This window comes from Triturus cristatus, chromosome 7, assembly GCF_964204655.1.
Source record: "Triturus cristatus chromosome 7, aTriCri1.1, whole genome shotgun sequence".
NCBI classification, from domain to species: Eukaryota; Metazoa; Chordata; class Amphibia; order Caudata; family Salamandridae; genus Triturus; species Triturus cristatus.
In genome coordinates, this window is record NC_140590.1 from 1,722,271,968 (window position 1) to 1,722,296,838 (window position 24,871).

General features: G+C 46.2%; 1 protein-coding gene and 1 long non-coding RNA gene across 3 annotated transcripts in view; one reads left to right on the plus strand and one right to left on the minus strand.

The window, feature by feature from the left end:
* The window catches only part of LOC146812896 (uncharacterized), a 395,123-nt gene that overhangs the window by 144,035 nt on the left and 226,217 nt on the right, over nt 1-24,871 (plus strand). The window lies entirely within an intron of this gene.
* LOC146812897 (ovostatin-like) overlaps nt 1-24,871 on the minus strand; it is a 433,862-nt gene that overhangs the window by 27,549 nt on the left and 381,442 nt on the right. For both annotated transcript variants that reach the window (XM_085619963.1, XM_085619962.1), the window contains exons 30-31: nt 2,878-3,093; nt 1,555-1,679 (exon numbers count right to left, since the gene is read on the minus strand). In XM_085619963.1, coding sequence (XP_085476089.1) covers nt 1,555-1,679; nt 2,878-3,093 — 341 coding nt within the window. The remainder of the gene's footprint in view (nt 1-1,554; nt 1,680-2,877; nt 3,094-24,871) is intronic.

Genomic DNA, 24,871 nt, shown 5'->3' on the forward strand with positions numbered 1-24,871 from the left:
CCACGTGTGCGTTCACAAGCTCCAATCGCCCTGCGCGTGTCCATCTCCTGTCCCACTTCCGAGGCAAGTCAGCAACAATAGATCTCGTTGGCGAAGGCGCTTTCGCGCTGTGTGTGCCAGGCGAGACCTAAAAATGTCATCACATACATGATTGCTAACATGCTCTGGGCAGCCTGCTCTCCCTAAAGTGGAAAAGTAGCCACGGTGTGATCCTTTATTAGATACAGGATACAGCTTTGAGGGTTATTTGTACATCTCAACCCCTCAACTGCAGTGTCACACTAGTGATGCAGTGATGTGCATAGGCACCCCAGGGATTGAGGGGTTCATCAGGGGTTCAATAAAGAGTAAGAGGCATGTGTGCATAGAGGCCTTCTGTCATTGGTTTTCTCTGCAAGCACGTCCCCATCTGCCACTGATCAATTCAGGACACCAGATGGAGGCCGGTACCCCAGTGTGAAGACCTCTGATTTAGGTTCTCCTACCAAAATGCATCCTTCCTATGCAAGGCAAGTTCACTACAGGTTATCCATCCTGTACTGTATATCGGCCTACCCTCCATTACGGGGGTAGGGCCAATGCACTTCTACAACCAGGGCCTACTTACAATGATCTTTAGAAAAGCCTTGAAGACCCTTTTGTCCGGCGAATTTTTCGTAAGCGTGGCTTTTGGCATGAAAGTGCATGGGGGCTCTAATCTGTTCGCATTAACCATCACCCTAGAGGGTACTGTACCCATGCACCCGGATACCGCTCTAGGGGTGAACAGTTGTGTACGCTACCAATGGATTATAATAAAAATAGCATCTATCATCATTTGACTCTAAAGTGGGGCGTCCATCAACGTAACCAACCCAGATGAGCCCCTATTATTCTCAGAGACACCCACCTTCTGGGAAATTGTAAAGTTTCAGTGTTGATTGCCACAGAGCTGTCATCAAGACTGAAGGTGGAGTTCAGACTTAACTCATGACCACTCGTTGCCTTTCAGCTCTGTGCAGGGGTCACCAGACCCAAGAAGGCACAAATTGGTCTCCATTCCATGGGACTGATTACGAATTTGGCAGACAGAGTTACTCCATCGCAAACGTGACAGATATCCCGTCCGCTGTATTACAATTCCATTAGATCCTTTGGAACTTGTACGGGGTATCGCATCCACCAAGATGGTCATCAGGCCTAAGTCCATATTGAGGTTGCTCTCCCTACCAAATCCATATCTGACCTCTTTCACAAAAACCTCGTCTGCACTAGATAGGCGCACTAGCTCCTCCTACACATGTCACATGTATGTTTCCAGAAGACTGACGTGATCCACTATCTCTTTGGTCAGATTGTCACAGCACCTCAATTAAGCACCCACAAACCCTTGAAAGATAGCGAGGCGCTTCTCCATAGGAAGGTCTTCGATCACCAGAAACTCCAGCCCACCAGCTCAGAATGAGAGTGTGGCTACACATGGTTTACAGATTGGCAAAGGGTGAGATTGTACCAGCAGGAGGAGCTTTTCCCTTGGAAAGGGACCTATGTCAGGAAGTGGTGAAGATGCGGTACCTCATGGTGATGTTGACGTCAAGCTTTTTTACGTCACCATTCTCACAGGTCCCGGGCGAACTCTGCACGTCCACGCTGAACGTCTGCTTCATGTTTTCTGGTTTGACGTTGTATTTTACAGTCGTCTACAAGCAAAGAAGGCAAGGCATGGGAAAAGGTGACATTCTGAACAGAAGGGAATAGGTTACCTGTTACACCAGTTGTCTATCAAGAGCGTCTTCATTAAATTCATAAATACAGAATAGCTCCACTGGATGCGAGTTCGGGACACCTCTTTAAAGAGAGACAAAACCCCCAGAAATTAAAAGAAAAAAACGTAAAATCCGTTTTCCACCTTTTAATTCACGCACGCAATTGAAATTGAAACTAAATCTGGTCAAACGTTAAAAATGTGTTTAATAGATGTGCGAGCCGTGCTGCCCGAATAATAAAACGCGGTAACTATTTCACTGACAGGCAGCCCGACAGAGTAAACTTGGGCAGTCATTTTAAAGCTGCATATAACCAGAACCCTAGAGAGCCACTGTTTATTGTTGTACTAATACAAAATGAGTTTAAAAAAAAATGTTTTTTGTAAAAGCTTCTGGAGTGAAGGGCTTGCTCGGATGACACCAAAGGCGCAGGGGCAGTAGTGACAGCAGACAGGAGGAAGCTTACCACTCAGTGAGGGGAGAGTCTCTTAAATGTTAAGTTTCAACATGCGTTCAAGCAGGACAGGGCGGTGCGACCGGTGCAGCCGCACCTGGCGCTGACCTCCTGGGGATGGGTTGGAGAAGGTGGGAGGAAGAGAAGGGAGGGGCTAGGGGAGGGGTTAGAGCGATGTGCTTAAAAAACTAATGTATGTGTTTAAAAGCAGGTGCTGCAGGGTTCCTTGTGTGGCCATCATTTTTATGGCAATAATAAAAATGTCAGGGTAACTCTGGTGATTAATGTTCCTGCTGGAGAGAGATGGGAGCAGTTTTGACTTATCCTGAAGTAGCTCGGAGGGTTCATGTGCCTGCTGCAACGAACGTGTACCATGCAGATCACAGAACTGAGAAGAAGTGAACTATGGGTAGCGCTATGAAAAAATGTAATGTATGTAAGAGTGAGGCTATGATTGGATATGGAGTACTGCTGAAGGGTGGTAGTTAGGGAATTTCTGGAGGAGGAGGCCATTGGGGGAGTGCAAGAAAGATTGTTGCACGGGGCGCCATCAGCATAAACGCCAGGCATCGGGTCAAAGGCGGGCGGGTGTTGAACTAGCTTAAAACTTCCAGTCCACCACCCACTCATTGCTTCAAGTTGAAAACCAAGGGGAAGGTCAGTGGAACCTCGACTTACCTGGCAGTAGACAGAACCATTTCCGCTCACGTTTATCATGTAGGACCCCGGGAGGGGCAGGGTGTCTGTTTGCTGGAGCACCATGCTGTTGCTGGGGTCCACGGTGAACTTAGCAATGCTGCTGCCTCCTGATTGTATGTCCACAGTGTTTGTACCATCCACGGTGTAGATTTTAGGCAGGAGCTCGATCACTGCTTGCAAAGCAGGAGCCGTGTCCTGCAAAATATTGAAGACCAGTTAGTAATGCACCATGTCCTGCTGGAGGGTTCGCAGATAAGCAATGGATTTACTATCTTAATCAACACATCAGCACCAGAAGGATGAACGCTCAAACCGACCCTGCCTGGATCCGCAGAAACTTCCACAGCAGCCACATAAACCTTGTTAAATATTTACTACTTAGGAGGGAGACTCCACGGTAAGATTTCATTATTTTTTGAAGAGGCATAGTGACACAGATGAACAATCATCTTCCGTGGACTCAAGTAACACCAGTTTATACAAAGCCTCTGGAGCAGATGGCATACACGGTTCTCTAAGCATGCAGTGACATGATATAACTTGGTTCTCTGCTGCAGAGATGTGAGGGGCAACAGCATAAGCTATAAAAACACTGAGCTAGCCTTGTGGAGCTAGAGTTACTGGTATTGGGGTGGCAATTTGTTTTGCCGGAATTGAGGGGTCTGTGCACACTGCTCCCTAGTTAAACCTGAGTGTGAAAGGCCCAGTTTCATCCAAACTCTCAGGAACATTGTCCCAAGTTCATGCCACCTTTCTTAGGATCTCCGTTCTTTTTACATTTTGTTTGAATACCAGGGCTTTCCTGGTGGTTATTTGAAACTACTGGAGGGTTTTTTATGACAGCCAGAGGAAGGCTCAGTGAGTTAAGTGCTTAAGCCTCACTTATCAGCATAACCTGCAGGTTTGATTGTTGGAAACCCAGCAGGACCACCTCAGCCTCCTGAGGCGAAGACATTGGTAACTATCAAATTGGGTAATGGGCAGTAGCAGCTATAATTTAAGGGGCTCAGAAAGAACAAAATCCAGTATTTCCTCTGGCACCACGCAGAATGAAGAAAGACAGCCCCCACATAGGCACTCAAGACTTTGGAAAATAATGGCTAAGGAGATATCTTCCAAGGTTCCATTGATCATTACAAAGATTTTAAGATTTTATTTCAGGTCACCCTACTCTCTCTCATCCCCTTGGAGATGGCAAATGACCCTACACAGGACAGATGAAGTGCACAACTGTTATCTTGACAATTCTTTTACTCTCTTTATAACACTTCCCCTTAAAAGTGGAAAGAGTGCCCTATGCTGTACTGTCTGACACAGTTGGTGGAGGGGAATGGAAAGGTGGGATGGGTGGTCTGGGGGATACAAAGGGTTTTCCAGGTATAATGAGCAATGACTGACTTTGAGAAATTGTTCTTTGGTATTTGATATTATATATATTGCTCCCAAGTTTACACCAAAAGCCAAGTCACTCACGGGCGGGTGCTGTCTCGTGGCGGTGCCCCACGTATGAATACTCAAGCTTCCCAACTTCGTCTTTTCTCACAAAGTCAAGCACTCACGGGGGGGGGTTTGTATCGGCTCTTATTTAATTAGCAGATGAACCAAAACAGAAAAACAGACGCGTTTCGGAGATTCCTTCATCAGTGAAGTTGGGAAGCTTGAAAATATATATATATATATATATTACCTACTGGCGGTCGCCAGTAGGTAGTTATAGTTAGGACCGTGTTTCCATAGGAAATCTCAAAATTCTATTTTGTATAACTTTGGTGCCGGTAGACAAATCCTCGCGAAATTTTCAAAACTAATGGGGCGCTCCGCTCAGCTCCTGCCCTGAAAGTTTCGGGTGATTCGTCAAGCGGGGGCCGAGAAAAAAGGGGGTCCCAAAACGCGTTTTCCCCATGCATTTTTCGATAGGGACTTTAGTCGCAGCTACAGCCCGAACGGCTGAACAGAATTATGTGAAATTTGGCAGAGAGGTAGCCATAAGGTCCATGAAGTGCCTTTTGCAGGTTTGGTGTAAATCTGTTCAGTATTTCCTGAGAAATTAGCATTTAAATCAATATATATATCTGTACGCGCGCAGCGTGCGCGCACTGAGCAAGTCCTGTGCGCGCACCCTGCCGTGCGCGAGCGCACTTCTGATTGGTTGTTAGATGTCAGTAAACATTCAAATCGGTGGAAATCAGGAAGCGGCGGCCGCCATTTTGTCTCTCGCATAAAGAGGGGGTGATAAACAAAGGGGGAGAACGTGAAAAGGGGGCAGAGTGGGGAGATATTGACCCACTAGGCATTGTAAGGGGGTCACAGTAGGACCTTGTAGGGCAAAAAAAAAGATTTATATTTTGAAAAAAAATATCGCCGGGTGCGCGCACCCAGCGCGCACCCGAAAATTTTTTTAAAACAAAAAAATAATTAAAATTCGCAATTAAGTGAAAAGATATAAGGTGGCTCTAAAAAGAGCCCGTGTGTTTATTGTGTGTTTTTTGGTACCTACAAGTAAGTACCGATGTAGAGTCTAAAGTTCAAGAGGAAGACTCTGTTGCCTTCATCAGTGAAGTGTACACCATCTCCTCTATAAATGTCTTGCATGTTGTAACGCAAGTTGTTGTGGTATATAGAACCCATACCATAGTCTCTGAGGAAAGCAGAAATAGATTTGTTGACGTGCTTCCTTGCTTTGTCAATCTGTGGACAAAATTGGTTGGACCAGTTGTCCTTTTGCCTTTGGCATATGTTAGAATATACAAAGGCAGTTTGTGGAAAAAGCGACATCAATTGCACAAAGGTGTCCTTAATAAGTATTTCCAGACCTACCCCAGTTAAAGTGCCTAGGTCATTACCACCACAGTGCACAATAAAAAGGTTAGGCTGTGGGAGATGTAGAAAGGTTTTCACCAAAGGCATTAATTGGTGCCACTTTAACCCTCTCTGATCAATCCATTTAATGTCTACATTTGGCAAAGCAAGGTCTCTCACCATACCTCTTTTTTCTGCAAATTTTTCACTCCAGAAGACATAGCTGTGACCTACAATACACACTGTGAACATCTTCCAAGGAGATGTGTATGCACTCAGGAGGTGTCTTTCAGTAGAAAGGCAATATGAAATGAAAGACAGTTGAAAAATGGAGGCACACATAGTTTTTTTTATAAAAAGAACTCATTGGCTGTTTCAAACCATTCTACACTAAAAACTAGGCTGTATTAAATTTTAAAAAGCATGTTTTGTATCGGTTCAGAAAAATGTGTTACCAAAGAACATTACTATGGATTTGCTGTTAGGTTTGAAAAGTCAAGCACTCTTGCTCTTTGGATATGAAACATTGTCTGCTGAACTTCTGACCTCTCTCCTCACAGCAGTGTTCCATGACCTGTTGCTATGGTAGCAGGCAGTAGACAAGTTGGGGGAAGGGTACATTTGGAAAGGGGTTGAAGTTTTCAACCAATAGAAATGTGTGATTTCATTTGAAAAAAAGTGGGAAGCACTGAGATTTGAAATTACCATGTATATGTGTGAAAAAAGAGAGGGAAACATTGCCATTTACTGGTTCTGGAGAGAGGAGAGAGGTGTGGAGCTCTGAGATTCTGGCTCTGATAATCTGCTGTTTGAGTGGCACATTTCTTTCTCAACTAACTATTTTAAAAGGTGAGTTATGAGTTTGAGAGGGGATGTATGTGGTGATTTTTGAGATAAATATTAGAATTGTGAATCTTCTTCAAAAGTTATGTTTTACATTTTGAGGTTTGCGAGATATTGAACTGTTTTGAACTTGTAAGATATTATGGAGTATGTTTTCACAATTAAAGTTTATGTGTACTGGTAAGAATGAGGAATACTGTTTTGTGCCTACCATCAAACCATGAGTCTGTGTGCAGAGAAGAATTGTTGACAGAGATTTAATTTGCGTTGCTGTTGAAAAGTAAGACTTGCAGTTGAAAGGAAAGGACAGCTTGTTTTTAATTGTGATGGTTAGGATTTAGCAGAAATCACTTTGAAAGAAAAGAGAGGAAAATGGCAGCACATTTGAAATTAGCATTAGTTCTGTAAGAATTGCTGACCCAGGAAAGGGGCAGCCTGTGTTTTGTGCCTACCAACACAGCATGAGTCTGTGTGCATATAGGAATTGTTGTCTGAGATTTAATTTGTGAAGTTGTTGTTCTGTAAGGATTGCAGACCCAGGAAAGGGGCAGCCTGTGTTTTGTGCCTACCAACACAGCATGAGTCTGTGTGAATATAGGAATTGTGGCCAGAGATGTATTTTGTGTTACAGTTGTTTTGTAAAACATGCACTTGCAGGAAAGGGACAGCTTGTTTTCTTCAAATGTGGTGGTTAGCCGTCAGCAGAAATCACTTAATCGCAAATGAGAGGCAAAAGCTAAAACATTTGAAACCAACAGGGTAGTTTTCCCTTTCAAAATAGCAAAGGCACAGGTAGTTGCCATATGTTCAAAACTGAAAATAACCCTTAGCACACATGCACTGTTACATACATCCCAGCAGTCTTCATGCAGTTTTGGAAGTCTCTTTGCTCATCTGTCTTGCACCAGACAATAAACAGTCTCCAGAAACACACTCTTGGCACACACGCAGCAGCTTCTCCCACACTCCCATGTGTAGTACTCAGGTCTGTGTGGTGTTTCAGATAGCACTGTGTAACGCAAACACATTCAACGTCATTAAGGCACATTTCCTTTGCTCTAGTGTAGTCACTCACCCAGAAAAAAGAAGGAATTGAATGTTTAAAAATAAAATTTGATCAGATAGAAGAAGTTAAAGACATTTGTCGTTGTTCAGTTCGTTTCATGCTTGTGAAAGACTTATATGTGCGTAGAAAGCAGTTTCCATTTTCTCTAGCATATGCTGTAACTATTCACAAGTCTCAAGGATTGACTGTAGATAGTGCTTTTGTAAACATTGGTTCTACTGTGTTCAAAGAAGGTATGGCATATGTTGCTCTGTCACGAGTAAAAACATTATCTGGTTTATTTATGATAGACTTTGATGACTCAAAAGTTAGTGCTGATACAAACTGTGTAAAGGAGTATAATAGATTAAGAAGAACCTATGCTCCTCATTTAGGACAGTATCCTATGATTGAAAAACATGTTGTTTCTCGGAAAAGGAGATTTGAAAATATCTGTAATGTGGATGAACAGAACAAAAAAAAAAAAGGACATTGATGTGATAGCAAGGAAAAAGAAAAAGGACAGTGTTGAAGAGGTTGTTGGTTGCCATTTTGAAAATAGCTCTGGTGTCAACTGCTATGCAAATGTAGTGCTGAATGTTGTATTTTAAATTGAAAAGTTGCTAGAACAGATAATAGTAAATCATGGAAAAAGATTGTGTTCTCTGCTGAGTCTCCTTTATGAGAAGCTGAGTACTGATAAAACTGAAATAGAAAGTGCTACTGATGTTAGAAATCTTTTAGATGTATGTTGTGGTTCTACACAGTTTAAAGAAAATGTCCAGCAAGATGCACAGGAATTCTTAATATATATTTTGAGTGTACTTGAAGATGAAGGAGTAGAAGTAGAAAACTTATTTGGTGTCTCTCACAAATGGGAACATTGCTGTGAAAACTGTATGAACACATGTAGTAGTAATGTTGATTTAGAAAGGTTCATATTTTTACCATTACCACAAAGTAAATCAGTGACTTTTAGTAAATTAGTTAAAGATGCCAATCACAACATGGAATGTTCTGAATGTAAATCTGACATGTTTTCCACGTTATTTTTACAGAAATATGGTCAGTATGTAATTTTAATGATGCAACGTTGCAGAGCTGATGGTTCAAAATTGGATACTTTAATAAAGATGTTTACAGGACAACAATTATCAATTTCTGGAAAAACTTTTGTTACAGTTGCAATACTTTTTCATGAAGGACCTACTGTAACTTCTGGACATAACACAGTTTATCTTAAATGTGAAAAAGGCTGGACACTGTGTAATGATTCCCAATTGATTTTCAAGCAACGTTTGCCTTATGATTTACCCAATTCTTACTTAATTTTTCTGAAACCTAAATTTTGAAAAATAAAAACTGCATCTGAAGAAAGCATTTTTTGTAATTTTAAAGGATTATAATTGAAGATATCACTTAAAAAGGATTTTGAAATTACTATTTGGCCTAAAGGAAAAGTAATAAAAAAAATTGTGGACTCCTTTGACAGAAATTATTTTGGCATGTGTGCTTTTGCGACAAGGTTTAAAGACGGTTTATCTTGAAAATGTTTATTCATCTAGAAAAGTACTTGTAATATATATGTAATATTTCTAACAAGATATATTTTAGTGAGGATAGTTTTGGGGCTTTTTTTAAACAATCTTTTAGATTGTTTTTTTTTTGCCCGCTGTTAAATGATGAATACAATTGTTTTCACTATTTTAAGTGAAAATTAAAAAATTCTGAAAACAGCAAAAAAAGGGCAAAAAATTGCTTTGTAAAATATGTAAAAACATGTAATGCTTTTTGTAATGTATGATTGAATATTAATACTTTTTTTCTTTTTTTGCAGAACTAGAAAGAAAAAATAAAAAAAGAAATTCTGTTTCCTTGCAAAATACAAAAAAATTATTTTTTACAAATAAGTTATTTTTTTAAAAAAATAAGTGAAAAATATTTGTATTTCTCAATCCTCCTTTTTCATGCTTCCATTTCTTCACCTCTTTTTGTACATTAAATTTAAAAAAAAAAAATTTTTTTTTTAAAAAACATCCTTGGGTGCGCGCAGGGTACGCGCACCCCCCCAAAAAAAAATAAAAAAAAAAATCCCCCCAAAATTTTTGGGGGTTTTAGTTTTTAAGTGGCTCTTAAAAGAGCCCTTGAGTTAATGGAGGGAAACAGGAAGAGAAAAACGAAAAAATAGAAAAAACATCTATGGCCTACTGCACTCATGCGCATCAAATTTTCTCTGAATGAGATCAAGACTGGTCTCACCCACAGAAATAAGTCGACCGCAATCAGTGCAGCGTGTGGACAACCTCGCAAAACAAGGTGGTCCAAAAAGAGGTGTGGAAGAAGACAAAGGCACCACTGCAGAAGAAGTGCTCGCCTGAGCTGCCGAAGATGTGCTCGGCTGAGCTGCTGCAGATGTCGTCGGTTGAGCAGGTGGAGGGTTTGCTCCAGAAGCTCGACGAAAAGTCACTGGATGCATTTTGTCAACATGCCTCAACATAGTGTGAATGCTAAAAAAATACTTCTTGTTAGGATTCCCACGTGACAAGACTTTTTGACAAAGTACACAAGTAACTTTAGGTGCATTTACCTTTTTTTGTCCCTCTGGAAAATTGAAAAACTGCCATATAAAGCTGTCTTTCTGCTTCCTGTTCCTCTGCCTCTCAAGAGTGTCCTGGTCACTGTCTGAAGATGGTTGCTGTTCAGCCATTGTCTCTCAACAACAGAATAGCTCCTTCTCCAAAGGAATCAGAACTAATAATGAGGGGAGTAGGTGTGGTTTGGGAAGAATCTGGAACTGAAAGTACTTCAAACCAATCAAAAGTGATGATTCATGATCACATGACTTGCCATGAGGGGATTGGGTGTGGTGTTGAAACAATTAGAAACTGAAAGTAATGATAACCAATTAGAAGTGTTGTTTTATTAAGCATATAACCCGAGGTGCGCGCACTGCGCAAGCTCCGAGCGCGCACCTTGTGATTACGCATGCGCGAACGCGTAGGAGCGCATGTGCATACGTCATATGCGCGTACGTAACGCGCATATGTTGCACACGCGTATACGCGCACGTTAATGCGCGTAATTTAAGCGTATGCGGAAGTGAACCGTGTGGAGCGCGTACGACGCACGCACGCATACGTACTGGGTGCGCGCTCCCAGCGCGCACTATAACGTATGTATGCGTACGTAAATAACGTACGACGGTATTCATAAAAAACTTACGAAAACGTACTAGGTGCGCGCTCAGAGCGCGCACCCCAATAATTTATATAAAAAAAAAAAAGTGGAGAAAAATTCATTGCAAAAATAAAATAAACTGTTCAACTTTATCCTAATTGAAAGTTAAAAAACAAGAGCAAAAACAAATAAAAGGATACAGATAATATATAAATGAATACATAGGAATTTTATTTTAATGAAAAAAAAAATATTTAATTTAATAATTCAAAAATTAGCATTTAAAAAACCGTACAAATTCACTGAAAAAACCAAAGGTTTCACACACGTTATAGTTAGGAATTAGCATTTAAAAAACCTTGCAAATTCACTGAAAAAACCATAGGTTTCACACACGTTATAGTTAGCTGGACATTTCTCTCATACAAAACCAATGAAATTCCCCCGTTATAGTTAGTTCAGCTAACTATAACTCGCGCGCCCGCAATGCACTGCTGATGACGTCACATATTACATCACTCATGACATGGTCAGTGACATCACTCATGACATCACTGATGACATCTCAAATGACATCACTCATGACATCACTGATGACATCATCCTTGTGATAGAGTGGCAGACCTCCTCTCACCCTAATATAACCTTTGATACACACATTCAAAAATAGAGACTAACATTTTCAAAACAATGGACATACCAATACCAGTTACAACAACCTCTTCAGTAATTCTAAGATCCACATACACATCCCCTCATTCACCAACAGTCCTATACAGTCACTCATACATGTACTCACTCATCATATGTACTCATACACCTATACATCCTGTTACACAATGCCACTCATCCATAGAGTTACTCACACACATAGTCACTCATGCTAATAAAGAATCAAACATACATTTACTTGCATATACAGTTATACACACACCACCACACTTACTTCTACAGAAACTTACACATACTTAGTCTTTTAAACAATCACTTATAGAAATACATACTTATTCATACAGGAACTCTTTCAATCTCTCACTCTCACATATACTCACTTATATACACCAATAGTCACATATACTAGTTTAAAACATATGTAGTTACTCATAAAGACACTATTGAGACAGTCATTCACTCACTAACACACCCTTACACACACTCATCCACCCATACAGTCCTGCACACATGCTGTCTTCAACACATACAAACAGTGAGTCACTCATTCATGCACCTATGCACTACGTAATACCCCCCACCGAACCATACAGACACTCAGACTGATACTCAAAAAACCAACTAATAACCTATATAGACACCCATGTAGCTACTCACCAACCCATGCAGCCACTTATACACAAAGTGAGAGACTGATACAGATATTTACATATTTAAACATTACTCACTAAGCCATGTATTCACTATGATACACTTAATCAGTCAGTTACACAATCAATTTTTCAAAAACAAATCATCCATTTAGACACTTATATACCCATTTATTCTTCCATCGATCTTGAGATTTACATATATAAAACATATTTAATTTTCAGAAAAACACACATTCACTTGATGATGTCATCAGTGATGTCATCAGTGATGTCATTTGAGATGTCATCAGTGATGTCATGAGTGATGTCACTGACCATGTCATGAGTGATGTAATATGTGACGTCATCAGCAGTGCATTGCGGGCGCGCGAGTTATAGTTAGCTGAACTAACTATAACGGGGGAATTTCATTGGTTTTGTATGAGAGAAATGTCCAGCTAACTATAACGTGTGTGAAACCTATGGTTTTTTCAGTGAATATATATATATATATATTCAGTTAAAAAACCATAGGTTTCACACAGGTTATAGTTAGGTGGATATTTCACTCGTAAAAAACCAATGAAATTCCCCCGTTATAGTTAGTTCAGATAACTATAACTCGCACGACCGCCACTCTATCACAAGGATGATGTCATCAGTGATGTCATGAGTGGTGCCACTGACCATGTCATCAGTGATGTAACATGTGACGTCATCAGCAGTGGATTGCGGGCGCGCGAGTTATAGTTATCTGAACTAACTATAATGGGGGAATTTCATTGTTTTTTTACGAGTGAAATATCCACCTAACTATAACCTGTGTGAAACCTATGGTTTTTTAAGTGAATTTGCAAGGTTTTTTAAATGCTAATTCCTAACTATAACGTGTGTGAAACCTATGGTTTTTTAAGTGAATTGGTACGGTTTTTTAAATGCTAAGTTATGTATTTATTAATATATATATTTTTTTTAGGTTTTTCACCGTGCGCGCACCGTGCGCGCACGGTGCGCTTTGAGCAAACGTGCGCGCGCCGTGGGCGCACGGTCCGCAGTTCGTACTGTGCGCGCATAATGCGCGCACCCCGTGATTTTTTTCAAAAAATTTAAATGTTTTTGGGCCCCTGGGGGGTCCTTCTATGACCCCCTGACAAAGGCTAGGGGGTCAGGAACTCTCTTCCCTGCCCCCTTTTCACGTTTTCCACCTCTTTTCCCCCTTTCCTTTTGAGTGCGAGAGACAAAATGGCGGCCGACACTTCCTGATTTCGACCGATTCGAACGCTGACTGACAAGTAACCACCAATCAGAATTACGCTCGCGCACGGCAGCATGCGCGTACGGTATGCTTACCGTACGCGCACGGTGCGCGCCTATAGATATATATGTACTTTTAACTGAAATTTTCTCAGGAACTACTGAACAGATTGACTCCATATTCAAAAGGCACATCCCTGACCTGAGGACTACCTCTCTGCCAAATTTCAAGTAATTCTGTTCAGCCGTTCGGGCTGTACCTTGGACTAAAGGTCCCTATGGAAAAATGCATGGGGAAAACGCGTTTTGGGACCCCCCTTTTTTCTCGGCCCCCGCTTGACTAATCACCCCGAGACTTTCAGGGTAGGAGCGGAGTGGAGCACCCCACCTATTTTGAAAAATTCGCGAGGATTCGTCAACCGGCGCCAAGGTTATTCCAAATAGAATGTTGCGGATTTCCTATGGAAACACGGTCCTAACTATAACTATCTACTGGCGACCGCCAGTAGATAATATATATATATATATATATATATATATCCACACAAAAAAGGTTTCCTGCTTGAGAATGCCACACAGTGAGAGGTGTATCCTTTCTTTATTGCAGGTAAGCAGAAAACAGCGCGTTGCTCCCCAATGTCAAAAAGCGCCATACATGTTTCGGGCTAACTGCCCTTGGTCACTGGCAACAACACAGACGCCCACAGCTGCTTGCATTTGAAGTCATTGACTCCGCCCTCTAACGACAATGCATTCTGGGCAAAGGAGTTCATTACCATAGTGGGATTCTTCTCCGTGGTGGTAGCAGCCGGTTCTGTGTCATAAACTGCATTCCCCAAAGTGGGCTGGCATGGAGGGAAACTTGCAGCCTTCCGCATAGTATCAACTCCCACAACAGTTGGAACCTCTGACTCCACGGAAACACGAAAGTTCAGCAGGTCCGTGGCCAGCAGAGTAAGCGGGGGGCATTCTCGCGACGAGGAGCGCCGCATCAAATTTATCCACACAAAAAAGGTTTCCCTGCTTGAGAATGCCACACAGTGAGAGGTGTATCCTTTCTTTATTGCAGGTAAGCAGAAAACAGCGCGTTGCTCCCCAATGTCAAAAAGCGCCATACATGTTTCGGGCTAACTGCCCTTGGTCACTGGCAACAACACAGACGCCCACGGCTGCTTGCATTTGAAGTCATTGACTCCGCCCTCTAACGACAATGCATTCTGGGCAAAGGAGTTCATTACCATAGTGGGATTCTTCTCCGTGGTGGTAGCAGCCGGTTCTGTGTCATAAACTGCATTCCCCAAAGTGGGCTGGCATGGAGGGAAACTTGCAGCCTTCCGCATAGTATCAACTCCCACAACAGTTGGAACCTCTGACTCCACGGAAACACAAAAGTTCAGCAGGTCCGTGGCCAGCAGAGTAAGCGGGGGGCATTCTCGCGACGAGGAGCGCCGCATCAAATTTATCCACACAAAAAAGGTTTCCCTGCTTGAGAATGCCACACAGTGAGAGGTGTATCCTTTCTTTATTGCAGGTAAGCAGAAAACAGCGCGCTGCTCCCCAATGTCAAAAAGCGCCATACATGTTTCGGGCTAACTGCCCTTGGTCACTAGCAACAACACAGACGCCCACAGCTGCTTGCATTTGAAGTCATTGACTCCGCCCTCTAACGACAATGCATTCTGGGCAAAGGAGTTCATTACCATAGTGGGATTCTTCTCCGTGGTGGTAGCAGCCGGTTCTGTGTCATAAACTGCATTCCCCAAAGTGGGCTGGCATGGAGGGAAACTTGCAGCCTTCCGCATAGTATCAACTCCCACAACAGTTGGAACCTCTGACTCCACGGAAACACGAAAGTTCAGCAGGTCCGTGGCCAGCAGAGTAAGCGGGGGGCATTCTCGCGACGAGGAGCGCCGCATCAAATTTATCCACACAAAAAAGGTTTCCCTGCTTGAGAATGCCACACAGTGAGAGGTGTATCCTTTCTTTATTGCAGGTAAGCAGAAAACAGCGCGTTGCTCCCCAATGTCAAAAAGCGCCATACATGTTTCGGGCTAACTGCCCTTGGTCACTGGCAACAACACAGACGCCCACAGCTGCTTGCATTTGAAGTCATTGACTCCGCCCTCTAACGACAATGCATTCTGGGCAAAGGAGTTCATTACCATAGTGGGATTCTTCTCCGTGGTGGTAGCAGCCGGTTCTGTGTCATAAACTGCATTCCCCAAAGTGGGCTGGCATGGAGGGAAACTTGCAGCCTTCCGCATAGTATCAACTCCCACAACAGTTGGAACCTCTGACTCCACGGAAACACGAAAGTTCATCAGGTCCGTGGCCAGCAGAGTAAGCGGGGGGCATTCTCGCGACGAGGAGCGCCGCATCAAATTTATCCACACAAAAAAGGTTTCCCTGCTTGAGAATGCCACACAGTGAGAGGTGTATCCTTTCTTTATTGCAGGTAAGCAGAAAACAGCGCGTTGCTCCCCAATGTCAAAAAGCGCCATACATGTTTCGGGCTAACTGCCCTTGGTCACTGGCAACAACACAGACGCCCACAGCTGCTTGCATTTGAAGTCATTGACTCCGCCCTCTAACGACAATGCATTCTGGGCAAAGGAGTTCATTACCATAGTGGGATTCTTCTCCGTGGTGGTAGCAGCCGGTTCTGTGTCATAAACTGCATTCCCCAAAGTGGGCTGGCATGGAGGGAAACTTGCAGCCTTCCGCATAGTATCAACTCCCACAACAGTTGGAACCTCTGACTCCACGGAAACACGAAAGTTCAGCAGGTCCGTGGCCAGCAGAGTAAGCGGGGGTCATTCTCGCGACGAGGAGCGCCGCATCAAATTTATCCACACAAAAAAGGTTTCCCTGCTTGAGAATGCCACACAGTGAGAGGTGTATCCTTTCTTTATTGCAGGTAAGCAGAAAACAGCGCGTTGCTCCCCAATGTCAAAAAGCGCCATACATGTTTCGGGCTAACTGCCCTTGGTCACTGGCAACAACACAGACGCCCACAGCTGCTTGCATTTGAAGTCATTGACTCCGCCCTCTAACGACAATGCATTCTGGGCAAAGGAGTTCATTACCATAGTGGGATTCTTCTCCGTGGTGGTAGCAGCCGGTTCTGTGTCATAAACTGCATTCCCCAAAGTGGGCTGGCATGGAGGGAAACTTGCAGCCTTCCGCATAGTATCAACTCCCACAACAGTTGGAACCTCTGACTCCACGGAAACACGAAAGTTCAGCAGGTCCGTGGCCAGCAGAGTAAGCGGGAGGCATTCTCACGACGAGGAGCTCCGCATCAAATTTATCCACACAAAAAAGGTTTCCCTGCTTGAGAATGCCACACAGTGAGAGGTGTATCCTTTCTTTTTCGCAGGTAAGCAGAAAACAGCGCGTTGCTCCCCAATGTCAAAAAGCGCCATACATGTTTCGGGCTAACTGCCCTTGGTCACTGGCAACAACACAGACGCCCACAGCTGCTTGCATTTGAAGTCATTGACTCCGCCCTCTAACGACAATGCATTCTGGGCAAAGAAGTTCATTACCATAGTGGGATTCTTCTCCGTGGTGGTAGCAGCCGGTTCTGTGTCATAAACTGCATTCCCCAAAGTGGGCTGGCATGGAGGGAAACTTGCAGCCTTCCGCATAGTATCAACTCCCACAACAGTTGGAACCTCTGAGTCCACGGAAACACGAAAGTTCAGCAGGTCCGTGGCCAGCAGAGTAAGCGGGGGGCATTCTCGCGACGAGGAGCGCCGCATCAAATTTATCCACACAAAAAAGGTTTCCCTGCTTGAGAATGCCACACAGTGAGAGGTGTATCCTTTCTTTATTGCAGGTAAGCAGAAAACAGCGCGTTGCTCCCCAATGTCAAAAAGCGCCATACATGTTTCGGGCTAACTGCCCTTGGTCACTGGCAACAACACAGACGCCCACAGCTGCTTGCATTTGAAGTCATTGACTCCGCCCTCTAACGACAATGCATTCTGGGCAAAGGAGTTCATTACCATAGTGGGATTCTTCTCCGTGGTGGTAGCAGCCGGTTCTGTGTCATAAACTGCATTCCCCAAAGTGGGCTGGCATGGAGGGAAACTTGCAGCCTTCCGCATAGTATCAACTCCCACAACAGTTGGAACCTCTGACTCCACGGAAACACGAAAGTTCAGCAGGTCCGTGGCCAGGAGAGTAAGCGGGGGGCATTCTCGCGACGAGGAGCGCCGCATCAAATTTATCCACACAAAAAAGGTTTCCCTGCTTGAGAATGCCACACAGTGAGAGGTGTATCCTTTCTTTATTGCAGGTAAGCAGAAAACAGCGCGTTGCTCCCCAATGTCAAAAAGCGCCATACATGTTTCGGGCTAACTGCCCTTGGTCACTGGCAACAACACAGACGCCCACAGCTGCTTGCATTTGAAGTCATTGACTCCGCCCTCTAACGACAATGCATTCTGGGCAAAGGAGTTCATTACCATAGTGGGATTCTTCTCCGTGGTGGTAGCAGCCGGTTCTGTGTCATGAACTGCATTCCCCAAAGTGGGCTGGCATGGAGGGAAACTTGCAGCCTTCCGCATAGTATCAACTCCCACAACAGTTGGAACCTCTGACTCCACGGAAACACAAAAGTTCAGCAGGTCCGTGGCCAGCAGAGTAAGCGGGGGGCATTCTCGCGACGAGGAGCGCCGCATCAAATTTATCCACACAAAGAAGGTTTCCCTGCTTGAGAATGCCACACAGTGAGAGGTGTATCCTTTCTTTATTGCAGGTAAGCAGAAAACAGCGCGTTGCTCCCCAATGTCAAAAAGCGCCATACATGTTTCGGGCTAACTGCCCTTGGTCACTGGCAACAACACAGACGCCCACAGCTGCTTGCATTTGAAGTCATTGACTCCGCCCTCTAACGACAATGCATTCTGGGCAAAGGAGTTCATTACCATAGTGGGATTCTTCTCCGTGGTGGTAGCAGCCGGTTCTGTGTCATAAACTGCATTCCCCAAAGTGGGCTGGCATGGAGGGAAACTTGCAGCCTTCCGCATAGTATCAACTCCCACAACAGTTGGAACCTCTGACTCCACGGAAACACAAAAGTTCAGCAGGTCCGTGGCCAGCAGAGTAAGCGGGGGGCATTCTCGCGACGAGGAGCGCCGCATCAAATTTATCCACACAAAAAAGGTTTCCCTGCTTGAGAATGCCACACAGTGAGAGGTGTATCCTTTCTTTATTGCAGGTAAGCAGAAAACAGCGCGTTGCTCCCCAATGTCAAAAAGCGCCATACATGTTTCGGGCTAACTGCCCTTGGTCACTAGCAACAACACAGACGCCCACAGCTGCTTGCATTTGAAGTCATTGACTCCGCCCTCTAACGACAATGCATTCTGGGCAAAGGAGTTCATTACCATAGTGGGATTCTTCTCCGTGGTGGTAGCAGCCGGTTCTGTGTCATAAACTGCATTCCCCAAAGTGGGCTGGCATGGAGGGAAACTTGCAGCCTTCCGCATAGTATCAACTCCCACAACAGTTGGAACCTCTGACTCCACGGAAACACGAAAGTTCAGCAGGTCCGTGGCCAGCAGAGTAAGCGGGGGGCATTCTCGCGACGAGGAGCGCCGCATCAAATTTATCCACACAAAAAAGGTTTCCCTGCTTGAGAATGCCACACAGTGAGAGGTGTATCCTTTCTTTATTGCAGGTAAGCAGAAAACAGCGCGTTGCTCCCCAATGTCAAAAAGCGCCATACATGTTTCAGGCTAACTGCCCTTGGTCACTGGCAACAACACAGACGCCCACAGCTGCTTGCATTTGAAGTCATTGACTCCGCCCTCTAACGACAATGCATTCTGGGCAAAGGAGTTCATTACCATAGTGGGATTCTTCTCCGTGGTGGTAGCAGCCGGTTCTGTGTCATAAACTGCATTCCCCAAAGTGGGCTGGCATGGAGGGAAACTTGCAGCCTTCCGCATAGTATCAACTCCCACAACAGTTGGAACCTCTGACTCCACGGAAACACGAAAGTTCATCAGGTCCGTGGCCAGCAGAGTAAGCGGGGAGCATTCTCGCGACGAGGAGCGCCGCATCAAATTTATCCACACAAAAAAGGTTTCCCTGCTTGAGAATGCCACACAGTGAGAGGTGTATCCTTTCTTTATTGCAGGTAAGCAGAAAACAGCGCGTTGCTCCCCAATGTCAAAAAGCGCCATACATGTTTCGGGCTAACTGCCCTTGGTCACTGGCAACAACACAGACGCCCACAGCTGCTTGCATTTGAAGTCATTGACTCCGCCCTCTAACGACAATGCATTCTGGGCAAAGGAGTTCATTACCATAGTGGGATTCTTCTCCGTGGTGGTAGCAGCCGGTTCTGTGTCATAAACTGCATTCCCCAAAGTGGGCTGGCATGGAGGGAAACTTGCAGCCTTCCGCATAGTATCAACTCCCACAACAGTTGGAACCTCTGACTCCACGGAAACACGAAAGTTCAGCAGGTCCGTGGCCAGCAGAGTAAGCGGGGGGCATTCTCGCGACGAGGAGCGCCGCATCAAATTTATCCACACAAAAAAGGTTTCCCTGCTTGAGAATGCCACACAGTGAGAGGTGTATCCTTTCTTTATTGCAGGTAAGCAGAAAACAGCGCGTTGCTCCCCAATGTCAAAAAGCGCCTTACATGTTTCGGGCTAACTGCCCTTGGTCACTGGCAACAACACAGACGCCCACAGCTGCTTGCATTTGAAGTCATTGACTCCGCCCTCTAACGACAATGCATTCTGGGCAAAGGAGTTCATTACCATAGTGGGATTCTTCTCCGTGGTGGTAGCAGCCGGTTCTGTGTCATAAACTGCATTCCCCAAAGTGGGCTGGCATGGAGGGAAACTTGCAGCCTTCCGCATAGTATCAACTCCCACAACAGTTGGAACCTCTGACTCCACGGAAACACGAAAGTTCAGCAGGTCCGTGGCCAGCAGAGTAAGCGGGGGGCATTCTCACGACGAGGAGCTCCGCATCAAATTTATCCACACAAAAAAGGTTTCCCTGCTTGAGAATGCCACACAGTGAGAGGTGTATCCTTTCTTTTTCGCAGGTAAGCAGAAAACAGCGCGTTGCTCCCCAATCTCAAAAAGCGCCATACATGTTTTGGGCTAACTGCCCTTGGTCACTGGCAACAACACAGACGCCCACAGCTGCTTGCATTTGAAGTCATTGACTCCGCCCTCTAACGACAATGCATTCTGGGCAAAGGAGTTCATTACCATAGTGGGATTCTTCTCCGTGGTGGTAGCAGCCGGTTCTGTGTCATAAACTGCATTCCCCAAAGTGGGCTGGCATGGAGGGAAACTTGCAGCCTTCCGCATAGTATCAACTCCCACAACAGTTGGAACCTCTGACTCCACGGAAACACGAAAGTTCAGCAGGTCCGTGGCCAGCAGAGTAAGCGGGGGGCATTCTCGCGACGAGGAGCGCCGCATCAAATTTATCCACACAAAAAAGGTTTCCCTGCTTGAGAATGCCACACAGTGAGAGGTGTATCCTTTCTTTATTGCAGGTAAGCAGAAAACAGCGCGTTGCTCCCCAATGTCAAAAAGCGCCATACATGTTTCGGGCTAACTGCCCTTGGTCACTGGCAACAACACAGACGCCCACAGCTGCTTGCATTTGAAGTCATTGACTCCGCCCTCTAACGACAATGCATTCTGGGCAAAGGAGTTCATTACCATAGTGGGATTCTTCTCCGTGGTGGTAGCAGCCGGTTCTGTGTCATAAACTGCATTCCCCAAAGTGGGCTGGCATGGAGGGAAACTTGCAGCCTTCCGCATAGTATCAACTCCCACAACAGTTGGAACCTCTGACTCCACGGAAACACGAAAGTTCAGCAGGTCCGTGGCCAGCAGAGTAAGCGGGGGGCATTCTCGCGACGAGGAGCGCCGCATCAAATTTATCCACACAAAAAAGGTTTCCCTGCTTGTTGGACTTGGCCCTTCTGGCAGGTTCACCCCTGGACTTTTTGGCTTTTTATTGGTGACTTGGTATGGTGATTGTTTGGTCTCTGCGCACTTTCCCTGTGTCCCAGGGTAAAGTGCGTGCGTGCTCTGAGGGCATGTGGGGAGATAGGCCTGCCCTCCCATAGGAATGCATGGGGAATGTATGTGTCCCTAGTAGTTCCTGATGCGTGGGGTGTGCAGGCCCGAGTTTGGTATGTGCGGACTCGTGGGAGTGAATGCTGCGCGATGATGTGTGCGGCGTGCATGTACCTAGTGTGGAAGTGCCACTTCTAGAAGTGGGCACTTCTGTGTGCAGTGTGTCTGTCGCGTGATTGGCTGGTCGTGTCATGTGGCGGGCTAGGGATTCCCCAGTGTCAGGATGAGTCACCCAGTGGTGAATGGGGAGATCAGCAGCTAGATGGGTGGGAGGAGTCCACCTGGGTCCTGAATAGGACAGGGTTTTCCAAACACAATGCTGGCCCCGCCCCCTGTGGTGCGACTGACGACCCTAGCCCTTCCAGTGAATAGAGTGAGGGGCTGAGCACATCAAGGGTGCTCCCCAACCAGCTGCGACTGGTTTTCCCCCTCACCCTGAACCCAGAACAAAGGGTTTGCCTGTATAAAAATGGGGCTGTGTCCCCACAGAAACTGTTCTCTGCCAGGATCTTACCTGAGGGGGGCTGCTGCTGCTGCTGCTGGACCAGAGGACCGCCACTTGGATTACCTCCCTGCCTGGAGGCCCAGTGAGCTGGCTCTGGGTCCAGCCTTGCCCCCCACCCCTGCCCTGCTGCATGCAGGGAAGAACTTTGCTGGACTTTGTGGTAATTTGCCCCAAAGCGCTGGGAGCGCTTTATTGTGTCCCTCAAGCGCCTGGAAGCGCTTTTAATTGCCGTTTAGCGCCAGGAGCGCTCTATTGCTGGACCTGTGGCTCTAAGCGCCTGGGAGCGCTGGACTGGCCTTCAGCGCTGCAAGCGCTTTCCTTTTTGACCGTAGCGCTAGGAGCGCTTTGATTCTGTTAGCCGGTGCCCACCCGGCGTGTGCCCCGCTTGTGCCGATTCCAGAGTCCTCTGGCAGGTGCCCACCCTGCCAGGGACATTGCAGTAACTGATAACGGGAGCCTACCCCGTATTGCAACCACCGAAGAAGGATCACCGCAGCGGCCCGGTCCGTCCCCGGAAGTCAGGCGACCTCCGTCGGGACGTGGGCGGGACTTCAAAGCAGGAAGCGACGGGAGCCTACCCCGCGCTCCTGCACTGGGCGGAAGACGGGAACCAGGGAGTCTGCGAGTAAGCGGGGCTCCCGTGTGCCAGGAGAGCCCCACAGCCACAGAGGAGGTGGGAGAGCTGCGTGTTCCCTTGCAGCTGTCCCCATCGCCTGACCGGAGCAGCCCGTCGGAGCAGCCCATCGAAGTCCTGGTGAGTGGGGGCTGAAGGGGGAGCCGGGTTAGCCTCCCCAAGCACTGTAAGAGCCTGCGAGGCTCACGAGTCCCCCGAGCGGGACTCCAACGTCGGGGTGATCTCGGTTAGAAGGTCCCCAGAGAGGGGGCCCCCACCTACCTGTGCAAACGCTACGGGGGCATTTCTGAGTCAGTAGAGCGGCCCCGGAAGGCAGCGGGCCGCTCCAACGTCGCCCCCACCTTTACCCTAGAGCTCCGTGTAGCTCCAACGAAGAGGCACATTGCTTTGAGAGCCTGCGAGGCTCGCGAGTCACCCGAGCGGGACTCCAACGACGGCGCATGGTTGGTTTAGAGCCCACGAGGCTCCAACATTGCCCCAGGGCATATTCGTAGTTCAGAGCCACGGAGGCTCTAGGGGGCATTTCTAGTTGTTTGAGCCCAGCGAGGCTCCCAGGGGCCAGTCCTTTGTGTTGAGCCCAGAGGGGCTCAGGGGACAGTCAGTTGGACAGAGCCTGCCAGGCTCCAGTGTTGGCCCCATCCTTGTCCTACAGCTGCCCAGCACTTAGTGGGCAGCTGCAACGTTTAGGTTGTGGCCTCTGTGTGTTGGCTGGCGCAGCTTGCGCAGCCTTGCCCTAACATTTGGACGCAGGGCGTCCTTGCCCCTACTAGGCCAGTTGGCCCAGGGACTGCCACAGATAGTGGCTAATGTGAGTTTTTGCGCCATTGTACCTTTCCTGCACCTCTGAATGTGTTTATGCGTCATGTGCTTTGCTTTACACCTCTGAATGTTATACATCATGTGTTTATGTGCTTAGACCCCTACAGGTATTGTGATACTTAGGTGGTTGTTTTTTTCTCCTAGTACAGGTGGTGCTAGTGAGGTCCTGATTCCCTGCGCAGTATTTTTCCTAAGGTGGTTAGGGTTGCGTAGGTGGTACTTACCTGATACCAGTAGTCACGGGTTGTGTGCTACATTTGCTATTTTATACTACAGTATTATTCCTATGTTCCAAAAGTGCTAATTCCTGACAGAGGTCCATGTGGCCCTGTCCCCTGTACATATAATCCCTTGTAAATTCTGCCCGTGCCTGTCGGCACATTGTAGAGTGTGTGTTTTTATCTAATGTGTTGTGTATAATACAAAGGCTATTTTTATAGAATACCTTGTGTGGAGTTTCCTTTGTGGTGGGCCTTGGGTGTTGTTGCTGGGTGCGCGCGCAAACGCTTTACACATCGCCTCAGGGATAAGCCTGTCTGCTCGTGCCAAGCTACCAAGGGGGTGAGCAGGGGTTATCTTTGGCGTGTAACTCCCCAGCCCTGACTAGAGTGGTGGTTTCTGCCTGACTTTGGCGCAAGCCTTAGCCAACCAGAAATCCCATTTCTAACATTGGTGATCAGCGGTGGGATTTGGACTTGCGTTTGCGCTGTACCGCAGCGGCAACTGGCCGCACTACAAAACTCTGCATTTAGATAAATCACATGGTATAGGGATTATTGTTTTAAGATTGTTTTTAATTGTCATTTCTTTGGAAATGTGTTTGTGTGCACTGTGAGTTAGGTGTCCCTAGCTCGGGAGGGTAGATCACCCCCCTTAGTGCATTGTGTTTCTGGATTCACCAGAGGGTGGGATCCAGTGGTGGCAGCGTAATAGTGTCCTGTACATTTGTCCCCCGCCCTGCGCCCAGAGTTGGTACCTGTGTCACGTGGTGGTCAGGTTGAGGAATCAGGGGTGGTAGAAACTGCCTTACCAGTCCGAGGGGAGGGTTGTGTGTGTGGATGAGTGGCACTAGGCAAGTGAGTGTGAGTTCTCTGGGTTAGAGAGCTTGCTGAATCTTTTTGTGAATTGTGTGCTCCTGTGTGAAACTCAGACCCCTAGGTTCCCTGTATAATTGTTACCATAACGTCCGCCAGAATGGAGCCTGCTTGTGATCCCTATGAGCTAGCTTGGCGCCAGAGGCAGGAGTTAGAAAGGTACTGTACAGAGGAAGAGTCAGAAGAGGAGGTAGAGGATGACAATACCTGGACGCCAGTAGAGAGTGAGGACCCCATAGGTAGGGCGTCCCGTGCTGGGTCCAGCGTAGGAGGCAGCGCCTCATCCCTTTCCCTGTCCCCAGAGGAGTGGGAAGATAGGAGGAAAGAAAGGGAGCACCAGCTGGCGTTAGAGAAGCTCAGGTTAGAGCAT